The 13,813-nt window shown below is 44.6% G+C and overlaps 1 protein-coding gene across 2 annotated transcripts in view; it reads left to right on the forward strand.

Moving 5' to 3' along the window:
- LOC311005810 (connector enhancer of kinase suppressor of ras 3-like) overlaps positions 1-13,813 on the forward strand; it is a 54,366-nt gene that overhangs the window by 23,391 nt on the left and 17,162 nt on the right. For both annotated transcript variants that reach the window (XM_083998388.1, XM_083998389.1), the window contains 11 exons: positions 3,326-3,528; positions 4,553-4,640; positions 8,266-8,307; positions 9,195-9,314; positions 9,496-9,555; positions 10,263-10,331; positions 10,458-10,604; positions 12,025-12,149; positions 12,688-12,875; positions 12,985-13,071; positions 13,495-13,745. In XM_083998388.1, the coding sequence (XP_083854514.1) occupies positions 3,326-3,528; positions 4,553-4,640; positions 8,266-8,307; positions 9,195-9,314; positions 9,496-9,555; positions 10,263-10,331; positions 10,458-10,604; positions 12,025-12,149; positions 12,688-12,875; positions 12,985-13,071; positions 13,495-13,745 (1,380 nt within the window). The remainder of the gene's footprint in view (positions 1-3,325; positions 3,529-4,552; positions 4,641-8,265; positions 8,308-9,194; positions 9,315-9,495; positions 9,556-10,262; positions 10,332-10,457; positions 10,605-12,024; positions 12,150-12,687; positions 12,876-12,984; positions 13,072-13,494; positions 13,746-13,813) is intronic.

Below are 13,813 nucleotides of genomic sequence, written 5' to 3' on the forward strand. Positions count from 1 at the left end.
GCCATTGGTGCTGTTGCGTACTTGAAGGTTGTACAGGAAGACGGACAAGCTCACATTGGGTTTGTTATGGGTAAATCGAAACTGGCACCCCAGTCTGAACCAACCATTCCAAGACTCGAGCTATGCGCTGCAGTCTTGGCTGTGGAAATGGCAGAACTAATTTATGATGAGTTGGACTTGAGGCTGAACTCCACCCAGTTCTATACCGACAGCAAAGTGGTCCTCGGTTACATCTATAACGAATCCAAACGCTTCTACGTCTATGTCCATAATAGAGTTCAGCGTATTCGTCAGACCACAAGATCGGACCAATGGCACTACGTGCCTACGGAGGATAATCCTGCTGACCACGCATCAAGGTCGGTGCCTGCTTCACACCTGGCACAAACAACGTGGTTTACAGGAGCCGCCTTTCTGCTCAAACCGTCCAATGACACAGAATCATTGAGCTCATTCGATTTAGTCGAACCGGAGCTAGACGTCGAAATCCGTCCACAGGTGAGAAGCTACGCCACGCAACTTAGAGAGGGAGGCCTTTGCACAGAAGGTTTTCAAAGGTTCTCTAGCTTCCATACTCTTGTCCGAGCCGTAGCTCTTCTAATTCATATTGCAAGGTCGTACAAGTCCTCCAGCAGTGTGGACAAGTGCAAGGGATGGCATAAGTGCGATTTGCCTCGCACCCCAGATGAACTATCTCAAGCAAAGGAAGTTATCATCAGAGCTGTTCAGAAGAGAGCATTCGCAAAGGAGTTTGAAGCATTGGAAACAAACAAGCCAGCTCCTCCAAACAGCAGCCTTGATCGTCTCAGTCCAATCCTGCAGAACAATCTCATCTGCGTCGGAGGCCGACTGAAAAATGCTAACCTGGACATTGGAGAAAAGAATCCAATAATCCTCCCAAAAGACAGCCATGTTTCCTTGTTACTTGTCAGACATTATCATGCTCAGGTCAAACATCAAGGTCGTCACCTGACAGAAGGCGCTGTCAGAGCAGCAGGACTATGGCTCCTGGGAGGAAAAAGGCTCGTCAACTCAGTCCTACACAAATGTGTAATCTGTCGTAGACTTAGAGGAAAACAGCAGGAACAACGCATGGCAGACTTGCCGCCAGAGCGCCTTGCAACTTGCCCTCCTTTCACATACGTGGGGTTGGACGTCTTCGGACCTTGGTCTATCATCACCAGACGTACAAGAGGAGGACAAGCTGAGAGCAAGCGTTGGGCCATATTGTTCTGCTGTATGAGCTCCAGAGCAGTGCACATCGAGGTCATCGACTCAATGGACACTTCGAGCTGCATCAATGCTATAAGGCGTTTCTTTGCAGTTAGAGGACCTGCCAAGCAACTAAGATCTGATTGCGGCACAAACTTCATAGGGGCTTGCAAGGAACTTGGGATGAGTAAAGACGGACCAGACACCACTGTGCAGAGGTTCCTAAGCCATCAAGGGTGCACCTGGGTTTTCAACCCCCCACATGCCTCGCACATGGGTGGCTCTTGGGAACGTTTGATTGGAGTGGCCCGAAGAATTTTGGACTCCATGCTGCTACAACAATACGAGCGCTTAACCCATGAGGTCTTGTGTACATTAATGGCAGAGGTGACAGCAATCATAAACGCAAGGCCACTGATCCCAGTTTCAAATGACCCTGAGGATCCATTCATTCTGTCACCATCAATGCTCCTAACTCAGAAAGTTGGAGTCCCACCTCCACCAGGGGACTTTACAGATAAAGATCTCCTGACCAAACAGTGGAGACAAGTACAATGTCTCGCCAACAAGTTCTGGAATCGTTGGAGACAAGACTACTTGTTCACCTTGCAACATCGGAAAAAATGGACCAAATCCTGCAAAAACCTCCAAGAAGGCGACATTGTTCTTCTCAAGGACAATCAAGCTGCTCGCAACAACTGGCCAATGGCTATGATCACAAAGACCTTTCCTGGAGGTGATGGAAGGGTCAGGAAAGTGGAATTGAAGACCACAGATCAAGGACATTCAAAGACTTTCTTTAGACCAGTTTCAGAAGTCATCTTACTTCTAGCTAAAGACTGAAGATCAGAAACCCGCTTAGTTCATAGTTTAGCTGAGTAGTGACCTCACAAAGGTCAGGCGGGGAGTGTGTTGTCCTTTAAGACATTTAGACTTTTATTCTGAAGAGTGAGCTTTTATTTTGATAGGGTTTGTTGAGTTCTTTCCTTGCTAACCGCTAACTGCTACATGGAAGCAGGCTGATCTGTTGGCATGTTTTTCTTTATATCCACATCTCCTGCGTTGGGAACGCCATAGAGGCAATGTTGTAAGTAATTTCATGGTAGATAATGGATAAATAACAATAAATATAATAAGTTAATGTTGAAATACATATTTACAAAGATAATATTCTGTTGTAATTAAAAACAATAATTAAAATGTGTATGTACATTGAGTTAGGCTTGTGAATAAGCTCACGTCATGAATGTAACGGTTTTTGTATCGTTTATTACAGTTTTCACTCTGTCTGTGTGAGATGGTAAAGAGCCACAGTAAAAGAGGACAAAAAACAGCTTACTACGACTCCTCATCATTTCTCGCAAAAACGAGTTTATCTGGTTGTATAGCTCCAGTTGCTACACTGGAGTGAGGACAACACAACAGCAGCATTGCTGGCAGCGATGCAACACCATGTAAGTTGATATTTACCGAGACAAGAGCCGGGCCACCGTTCCTCTATTTACCTTTTAAGCAACACATCGCTACACACCCATTTACTCAATCAAAACAGTGACAGGACTTTAAAGCAAGCTCTTTAAAATATTTGACAAGTGGCGAAGCTAAGCCTCAGACACACACTTCACTCTGCTTGGGAAAAAAAAGTGCATCCTGTTGTAGTGTGTTCAAGTGCTCTGCAGAAGTACCGTTCATAGCTTGATCTGTACTGTACTTAGTGACCCGTGAAGACACAACCCTGCTGCTTTTGTGCATGTGAACAACCTATAAAGTCGAGGAATGGAAAAGCAGGAAACAACCCCCGGCACAAGAATGCAAACTTTGCTCTGCTTGATAGGAATCAGGTGATGGCACGTGCACGCCCCTCGAATAAATCTGTAGACTGAAGGGTTTTCATGGCTGCGCTGTCCTCACACAGATGAGTGCATTTAAATCATATCTGCCTGAGAAATGATTACAGCCATTCACTGTACAGGAAACTACATGTCTTAGGGGCAAAGAACCTCCCAGGACTAGAGTGTGAAAGGATTGTTTGCTTTGATTCTAAGCTTGATTGGCACATGCAAAGCATGCATGTGGTGCACAGTTTGAATTGTGTGTTGTTGTACTGTTGCAGAACTACGGAGTCGAGACGGACAACTTGAAGAATCTGGTTGTGAGGATGCGAGCTGCCACCAACAGTCTGCACATGGCCACGTCCGAACGTAGAAAAAGCCCCGCGTATGAAGGCACCACCTCTCGCAAGCCACCCAACGACTTCCTCACATCCGTGGTGGAGCTGATCGGAGCCGCAAAGAGCCTCCTGGCTTGGCTGGACAGGTAATAAGACCTCTATCACCGCAACCTGCCTGTACACTGTGAATCAGATCAGATATCAGAGAGGCTGCCGACACCGTCTGCTCACAAAAGTAGATATCACACATAAAAGACATAGCTTAACAGAATGTGATAATAACGCTTGGTGCTGAGTCTGGACACGGCTGGGTGAGATAAATCATTCTTTATTTGGACGTAATGGCCCAAAAATTGATTTCTGAATGTCTATATCCCCTCTGCTCTCTACGTGACCTGCTCCACAACCCATGACACCATAAAAGCAGAGCATATTAAGCAGGTTGGCAGGATTAAATGATAGCTGGCTGAAATTAAGCTTCTCTTCTTTGGTGGCAGGCTTGTGTACAGTGACATCATGATCATAAATGGTAGATGGGAGCAGTACAGACGTCTGTGCTCAATGTTGAGTCAGAACCCAGATGACAACATAAACACATTTTTACGTGTTATTAAATAAATTTTACAGTAATAGTTACATTTTACATCTTTTTAAAAAATGTATTTTCCTCTTATTCTAATATTTGTCAGTGTCAAATGTTAAGTATCAAATGCCAGCGCGTCTGTGTATTGGTATCCCATATCCCAAGTAGTGTTGTTGGTTGAGTATTATAGCTGCTGACGGCTTCGGACTGTAGACATAGACCCTGAGCATAATAATATTAATATTGAAAATCTTGTTATTTTACTTGGGTTAAACAAGAACTGCACTAAAACAGTGAAATTCTTCAGGTATAACAAAGACTGTCTGTCTGTGGCCAGTCACCCATACACAGCAATCAGAGCAAGGTTCACCGAGTCTGCCGTGTTACAGCAGACTCTGTGTTATTAACCTACTTCAGCCATACACATCCTCTGGTTCTGTTTTTAGCCTTTTTATGACTTAATGACTCAATTGCTTCGATATTAGTATCAACCGTTATTGTTCTAAACATGGATTTTACAGTTGTGCAGTCAAGCAGTCCAGACTTGCTCCTTAATGTTCTCCCTTTCCTTCTTTGTCTGTTTGCAGGACGCCTCTTACAGGGATCAGTGACTTCACAGCCACCAAGAACAAGATCATTCAGCTGTGCCTGGAGCTCACCACCACAGTTCAACAGGTCTGCATGCTAGTTAGTTCAACAGCACACATGTAGCCAGCCCCAAGGAAAAGACACACACACACACACACACACACACACACACACACACACACATATGCACATGCACGATAGCTTTTTCCACTGAATACATACAAGCTTGGGGGCACAGACATGCAGGATAAAGTGTAGGAGAAGAGAGTTATGGGAAATGTGGTCTGGCAGCCATGACATGAACCTGAAGCCAGCAGTCTGAGCACATTATTGCAAATGCTGATGTTTTTCTTGGGATCTTTCCCCCCCCTCACGCTGGCTAATAAGGAGACCCCCTTAGTGCGGGGACGTTTAATGGTAAACGTCGCTTTTGTGTTTTCCAGTTTCATAAAACCCGCTGGCGTGCTTTTAAAGGTGCCTGCCAACATTCCCCAGGCTGCCATTCTCCCTCAGCCATGTGGTTCCTGTTTTTGCATCTCCAAGATGCTCACAGCGGGAGATCAAACTGTCTGAAAGCGCTTCCCGTGTGTAGGTTTTTTTTTTTTAATGCCAGGGATGAGGAGGAGGTCCATCTGACTTCTTCCACAGCTAACGGTTAAAACAGAACATCAGCAAACATCCACACTAGACACTAGACCCCAGGACTTTCTGCAGAGAATTGCTCTCGTGTTGCATCATGGCACAACTTAAGTGTCCACCTCTGTCAGTCTCATGCAACCAGCAGTGGTTTAGCTCATACATATGTATCAAACACAGGCAGCTGGTGAGCAGCCTTTCCTTTCTTCTGCACAAAGGTTTTTGTCTTAAACGCACAAGGATAAGCAACACTTTCTCTACACCGCCAGTGAAAGTGGCTGCCGAGGCTGCAGGTGTCGTTTTTGGAGGGTTATTGCATCAAAATAAATTCCTTTCCCAGAGTGCCTATTTCCTCGCCAGAGTCTGGGATTTCAGGGCCTCTGATGATTTACAGTGGATGTCTCGGTCATGGTCATCCAGGAGAGAGGGGGGGGGTATACATTTCCCACACTGCCATGTGAAGTACAGAGGTTACGGTGTAGAATAAACTCCTGATAGGTGCTGAAAGACTCTTGTAGGACTGGAGCGATTAGTTTTCCTCCAGCAGCTGGAGGGGGCGGCGTAGTTTAGTCCCCTGTTAGTTTTAAATCAACTCATTGTTAATCGTAATTGCACAGAGCTGCAGAGTCACAGATGAGAAAGGCTTATTTCCAACTCTCTCCGTCGTTAAGGAATCTGAAATGTGTAAACCTAGCGGCATACTTCTGGACTCTGTTTCTCATTTCTTTGGACCTATTGTTTTGTTATGGCTTTTTTTTTCTTCAATAATAAGCAGGCAAGCATATGAGCCACTAAAATAGGTTGCACAGGAGACTGCCTCAGTGATTAGTTTTATGATGGGGGAGGACAGCGTGAGGTTTGCCCAGCTCGTTCATGAACTTCAGCCAAGAATTGGGGCTTTTCAGATCACACAGTTTATGTGTTCTGCTTGAATGAAGCCTGTGTGTACACACACAATGGGACACGGCCATAAAACTGTGAACGCATCACCCATCTTGGCTGACCTGTCTGCGTGGAGGTCATTCTCTTTCAAAGAACACATTTTTCATCGATCTCTTGTGTCTTTTGTGCGTGCTTCCCACTCCTGAATTTTTAGATGAGATATGTAGCTTATTTCTCTTTTTAAATAGAAAAACAGGCAGATTCCATTATGAAGGCCAAACACTGAACCTCAACAAATATATATCCATCTTATAGTGACACTGTGTGAATAACAGGACATTAGAAGGCCAGGTCTTAAGTATTGCAGTTCATGTCCTTTATTTCACTCCAGTTTAAAGGCAGCAACTCTCCAGGTTTCAGCACTTTGCCAGCGCTCCTCTCTGTCGGCCACTTCATTGCTCGACCATGCAAATCCGCTCTGGTGGCAGATCAAAGGCCCAGAGAGCTGCACACAGAGTCATCTGATCCACACCGGCTGTGGGATCAAGTCCATAACGTGCGGGATCAGTACACCCAGGGAATTGTCCCTCAGCCTCTCTCTGTGCTTAGTTCTGATCTGGCTCCTGTCTACGAGAAAGACTTTGGTTTTCCGCAAAGATATGGGATTATTTTGGATATCACGAACAGAACTTAGGAGGATTATCTGTGATATTGTTTTCACATGATTTGATGGTAGTCTGAAACAAGAGAGAAATGTTGTGTGAATGTTAAAGCTACCAGCAAGCCAAGCCATGTCTGCCGCCGTTACTGTTTTCTCTGAGGACAAGTAAACATCAAAATATGTATTTTTAGCTCATCCCTCTTGGCTCGGTCAACAATGTAGTCATCCAAACATTGTCCAGTCTGTGAAAGAAGTATGCAGTTAAGTGTTTACGCAAGCATAGCCAAATTCTTTGGAAAAACCACCACATGTTCTTGGCCGACTGAAGATGTATTGTATGGAAACAGAATTTTTGGGACCAGTGTATGTCAAATGAAACCTGTCCTGATGGCTCTTTTTCCTACTTGGTGTTTATCTTGGGTTTTCATTTTTCCCCTCAAAGTAAGAAAGATGTGGAACCTTATTAGAGGAGCTTAGGCTCTCAAACACAAATCAAACTTATTAGGGAGCACAGGATGGACTCATCATGTTGGGAAACCATCGCTCTCATGGCCACAGACAGTCATGCAAACCCTGTCTATACAAACAAACCAACAGTTTGACAAGCCAAGTGCCTTTGAAAACAGGCGCTCGCCTCTACGACCAGTGGAATGTGCAAGCTATGGAAATATGGAAAAACTTGCTTGACCCCCCCATTTGCTGCCTGCACAATGGATTTATAAAGAGCCACAGAGCAGGCTTTGTACATGGCACATGCCTATGCATGTCACTAATACAGTGCGGGCCACAACACCAGTTTCCCTTTATTTTGCGCTGACAAAGGCTGGTGGCTTGCGAGGGCTTTCTGCGCTCTCTGGTTTTGACAGAAGCATTTCACCTGTGTTTTGATGGATGGCTTTCCCTTGGGGGCATTCCCAGCATAAAGAGCGCCACCCCTCCCCCAACAAATAATGCACTGTGAACCCGCCCTTTCCTAACCACAGGCCCTTTCACCACCAACAACACAGTTGTCAGGAGAGGCTGTTGCCTCAGCTGTGTCCAGTCCAGCTGCAGTCTACCCGTCCCTATGTCGGGGATGGCGCTCAGTATCCCAGCTGACCTTGCACATTTTATCAGCACATATTTTCCCCCAAACAACCAAGTTCACAGCTACTGTCAGCTCTCATGTCTCATGTCTGACTTGAAGAGACCCCCAAGGACTATTTGCATGAGGACTTTCTGAAGATTACATATTTTCCCTTACGTCATCTGTTCACATGTCCTTCAAGTTCCAGTATAGTTCACCAAACCACACGGGGCATTCTGCAATTATAGAATCCCCAGAATTTAGCCAAGGAGGCAATTTGAAACTAAAAGCTGTTTATTTGTGGCTCTTCTCCATTTTTCTCAGGTCTATATCTGGAATGTTGATTATATCGCACTTACCCAACCCCTATACTTTTTCTCTCTGGCCATTGAATAACCTCTTCCGTTAAGCCTCCCCTGTTGTTTACTGCTCCCACATCTCATCTGTCATCTCTGTCTTCTCTACAGGACTGCAGTGTTTACGAGATGGAAGAGAAGATCCTAGAAGTTGTAAGTAAACTCTATCTCTTCCCTTTGTTTTCTAAAATGTAAACTAAAGGGGGACCCAGGATTTCCTGTGTGCAGGGAAAATGTCTTTTTTTTCAGCCTTTTTTTGGGTGGGGGGAGTAAATGTCTTTTTACATCCAGATTGTGAGACGTGCTCTTGGCAGCAAGGTCAATTTTCTGGGTGAATAGAGCAGACAGGTCTATAGGATTGCCAGTGGAGGAGGCGGCACTAACATGCCCCGGCCATCAATCAGCGTTTCCTGTTGCTAACACTCTCCAGACTCCTTAGGCTAACACAGGGTTTCCTCTGGCACTATGTCTCCCTCTCAGACAAGTCAGCAGTAGAGCTGACACTGTCTTTGTAAGATTTTGAATTGTCTTGCTCTTGTCTATGTTCCCCATCTGCTCTGCATGGTATTTTTCCCCCCATTTTCTGAGCTTGTCCACATAAAATGCACACCGTGTGTTCAAAACAAAATGCATGTGCCACAGAAAAGACCCCTCTAATTATGACAAATTACAGTTTGTGTCCTAAAACAAGCAAAGGGCGAAGCTGAGAGAAAGGGTGTGTGCGCAGGACCGAGTTCATTGTTGTGTGTGCTCAGGAACGTCTAGCTAATAGCAAAATAATGGCCCCTTATAGCCCATTGAGCCTCAACACTAAACATGAATATAGACACACAGAGGCATGAGCACCAGTGAAGGTAAGCAGCACAGTGCAACCTGACTTGTTCAAACCCGTAAACCACACAATACCTCGACTGGTTATTCAAGACACAATACACCATTAGAGGATTTAACACTTCACTTACAATCAAAAGTTCTCTGGAGTCTTGTGCTTCCTATTTTATTCACGGCTGCATTTTGTTTTTACCCCTTCTCCTCTGTAGTCTAAGATTCTGAACAACATCTGTGATCAGACCGTGAGAACCACCTCTGACCCCCTGATGAGCCAGTCGGCCTGCTTGGAAGAAGTCCAGCTGACCAATATCAAGCCGGGAGAGGGTTTGGTAAGGAATGCTGGGAATTTTTTTTTTATGTCCCAAACTTTCTGTCTCCAACCTGGAATGCATGCAATGTGTGTCAAATTGTGACCCCTCACGTCCCCATCATACATTTGTCTCCCTCTGGGGATATTATATTTTGACCATAATCATTTTGTGTGTGTGTGTGTGTGTTTTTTTTACACAGGGGATGTACATCAAATCTACTTATGATGGTTTACATGTCATCACGGGAACCACAGAGCATGTAAGTATAACATTATGTTCAAAGCACACCACAAAGCAATTACTGATAGTGTTTCTATTTTTATATCTCATTTATATGGTCAACTCACGTTCTTACACCTCACTCCTGAGAATACATTTCTGATATAGACTCTAAAAGAAAACATCACGCTCATCCTCCTCCTCATCTTTCTTTTCATTCGCCTCCTCTTATACTGAGGCCACACAGAGTTACTTTATCTGAAGGAGTGAAGAATTGCTCATCTGTGAACTGAACCTTTTGCTTCTACACTCTAGTAATCATTAAATATCACACAACATCTTAGCACCCCCACACTGAGACAGCCAGTGACTAATGCAGTGGCATCACTGCCACGGTTGGATCCTTATGCCTCCGGTCCTTAATTGTGAATCAGGATCTGAATCATCAACAATAATGACTCATTAATCTTGTTTGATATGAGTGTGACATGTAAAATGATGGAACTGATATGCAGAGACAGAGAGCCGTGTGGATTTTCTCACGATTTTTTGAACTTGGGAGCGTTTGTTCATCAGATATTTGCTTTTTGAACGGAAACACGAAGGCAGGAACAGTCGTAGTCAGACAGAGAGTCACCAAATAAGCCTCCAGTTACCACAGGGTGTTTGTTTATGGCAGCAGGTACAGTGATGTTTCAACATTTATCCAATAGGCTTTGACCTTATTAGTGTGTGTTTGTTCTTCAGTCTCCTGCAGACCTGACCAGGAAGATCCATGCAGGTGATGAGGTGATCCAGGTGAACCAGCAGACAGTGGTGAGAACCTCCACTTTTTCACATCCATTATCCACATATTTGAACATCCATTATGGTAAATAGATCACATTCAGTACATTGTTGTATGATTTTAATTACTTTAATTTTTCACATCCTGTTAACCAGGTGGGCTGGCAGCTGAAAAACCTGGTTATCAAACTGAGGGAGGACCCCAAAGGTGTGGTCCTCCTCCTCAAGAAGAGGCCCACAGGCACAACAGGTTTCACCCCCGCCCCTCTCAAGAACATGCGCTGGAAGCCTCCAGTACCTCAGGTATATATACGTATATATAGTATATATATACACACAGACACACAAGCACACACACACTTGCTGTGTCATTGTCAACCAATTATCTGATTTTTAGGGAGTTGGTTGCAAAGCTGCAAGTTTAGACAAGTGTCATGGAGCCACCCTGAAAGTGCTGCCGGCTATATCGAGCACAACGTTGAGTTTGTTCCGTCACGAGCAGCCACCAGAGGCAAACAAACAAAAAGAGTCTCGTGATGTCAGTCGGTCTGGGAGATAACGCTGCCAGCTCATAGTTTTGGAGTCTGGTTTAGATTGTATCTTGTTAATTTGAAGTCATCCACAGAAGACAATAGGACTTTGCATTGTCCATCCGTGTTGTGTCTGCGTAGCCTAATGTCTATTGTTCAACAAAGACCCAGAGGTGGCTGATAAATATTGTGCTAATAAGGTTATGTGTCTGTAATCCAATTTGCTGTCCCGCCTCATGTGAGCACATTAGGGCTTGGCTCAGCTTTTAACCATGTCTCCGCACCTGAGTCCCCCGTTTGACAGGGAGACAATAAGATCTTTGTAAGCTTAGACTGACAAAATTCAGGCTCTGGCATTGTCTTATCATGCGTAGCCTGTTTTTAGTTTTATAGCCACAGAGAGAAAGATGAGAAGATATCAGATAAGAGTGGGTTTCTCAACAACAACAAAGAGGCTCTCAGCTGAAAGGTGGCCAATGTCAACATGTCCACCAGCATCTTGTTTTAACAAGTAGACAGGGGTATCAGAGTTAACCATCTAGGTTTATCTGTGATAATAACACCCCAGAAGGCAAAACAGAGACAAATCACACACCGTGATTCAACATTGAATGGCACTGGCTTTGTAATACTATATAATTTGTACACACAGGAGTTATTTGGAAAAAAGGCGAAGGGGGCACCGATTCATCAGATCACGGATCAGATGTTTAGTTTATCATTAATATATCACATCTACTGGACGTATCATTTTGGTCTGATGAGAAGGAGACAGGGATGAAGAGTGGTCCACTGAGTCAAGGGCACGATGCTGTTGAGTGCTGGAAACATAACTGTGGTAAAAGAGTGTAGTTTTAAGTGCATGTCTCATAGGCTATTTTGGATTTCACTTACAGTCTTTCCGTACCTCAAACATGAAGGTTTATACTCGGGGAGACGCACTCAAGCACTCAAATGTCTCACCACTTCTGGTGAACTCCTCCTATTCATCATATTTAGTCTGTATTTAAAAAACACAAACTGTAGGAAACAGAAAGCAAGAACTTTTTTTCTTTTTTTTTAAATTTGCTCTTGACAGTAAACTCATGTATTTAATCAATATTCATAAGCAGAACTTGGATGTCTATCACTGATTCTTCATTGTATTTGGTGTTGAACATTTTGACTTTGACTGATGATGCTGTCTTTTCCAGAACAACTCCTCCTTGATCAGAGCCCAGTCTCCCTGCGGCTCAGCTAATGGAACAACCAAAAAAGAGAAGCCGGCTATCATGGACTTGTACATCCCCCCTCCCCCCCCTATGCCGTACACCCCACGGTGAGTCGTCCCTTTTCATTTGAAGAGCTTATCAAAGCGGATACAGTCTCATTCAACAGGTTGAATTAGATAGAAGCATTAGATAGAAGCCAGGAAAGAACTTGAAAAACGACGACCAGCAAGAATGATGGAGGGTGACTTCCATCCCGCAGTAATCGATCAAATCGACCTTTGCCACAACTCCTCACCCATGCCTCGGAGGCTTGTGGATAATGAGTGCACCCTGGGCCCGTGATCACCTTAGTTCTTTCCCCTCCCACTCCACTTTCTGTTCTGCTTGCCCACTCTGCTCCCATCATAGTCCTTATGCAACGGCTCCTTCATCCTCCACCTCCAGGATGTTGACAGAACGTGACCACTTCACTGAAAAATCTAGAGAAAATGATAATCTTAATAGAAGTGTGCAGCTTTGTCATATTTATTTCATTAGAATTACACCAAAGCTGGTAACATGACATTAATCCTGATATTCTATTTCATATTTTAAATTGGCATGCTGTGCTTTGATAAATGACTCAGTGTTTGTTTCTCTCTGCAGAGAGATGAGAACAGACTCCTTGTCCAGCATTAGCAAAAGACCAAAGGGCTCTGAATCACCCAACTCCTTTCTGGACCAGGAGAGCAGGAGACGCTGCACCATCGCAGATTATGACAAACTGAGCACCGGCTGTCCCATCACGGCCAACGTGATCCAGCCCAGAATGAGAGAGCACAAGCCTTCACGTGGTCAGTATTTTCTTATCAGTGTGTCTCATGAATATTCCACTGATAGATATCGAATAAATGCATCCTTGAATTAACATCATTCATTGATAGTAATTACTCTTCCTCATAGGAAAGCCTCGGCCTCTGTCCATGCCAGCAGATACTTGCGTTGGAGTGATAGATCCCTACGCCAAGCCCTGGGCACAGGGAAGGAAAGGTACGTACACACACGCTGACATCATCTGTGCTGTGATAAGACCACTGTCGGATAGACCGATTATCGGCATGGTTGATAATATCGGCCGATATTCTGCATTTTTTTCACCGATAACTGATAAAATGAAAAAACACGCTCCTATGGCTCTAATGCAGCCGTCTCTCTGCCTGAATTTTAAGGTCTTTTTTATCACAGATTTTAACAATGTACAGACAAGAAACAACCAATATACTGTATTCAGTCTAATCCCAGGTGTGTTATTCTAATTGTTCATTTTAACTGCAAGTGAATAGTGGTTCTAAATATTAGTTATCGCTCTTCTTGATTATTAATAATCGGTATTGGTATCGGCCTTGAAAAAAACATATCGGTCGATCCCTAGTACAGTACACTCGTTAACTTCCTTTGTCGTCTCTGTTTTAGGCGAAGACCTCCTGTACAGATACCTGAGCAACGAGAGGATCCCCACCATCGCGGAGGAAGTCCCCTCAGTGTCCCCGCCCTACAGGCCTGCGGGGGAACGCCACCTCGTCCGAGTGGACCACATCCGGGGCAGCCGGTACTACTCCAACTCAGACCTCCACAACAGCGCTACCATCCCCTACCAGGAGGACACGAAGAAGACCCCAATAGCCCCCGCCTCCAAGCGCACAACAGCAGAACGCTCACTACTGGTCAGTTGGATCACGCGGCTTAAGCTATTGACTCACTGATGATGCGCTTCCTGTCCGGGGCTTCCTGT

This window comes from Trachurus trachurus (genome assembly GCF_905171665.1).
Source record: "Trachurus trachurus genome assembly, chromosome: 22".
NCBI classification, from domain to species: domain Eukaryota; kingdom Metazoa; phylum Chordata; class Actinopteri; order Carangiformes; family Carangidae; genus Trachurus; species Trachurus trachurus.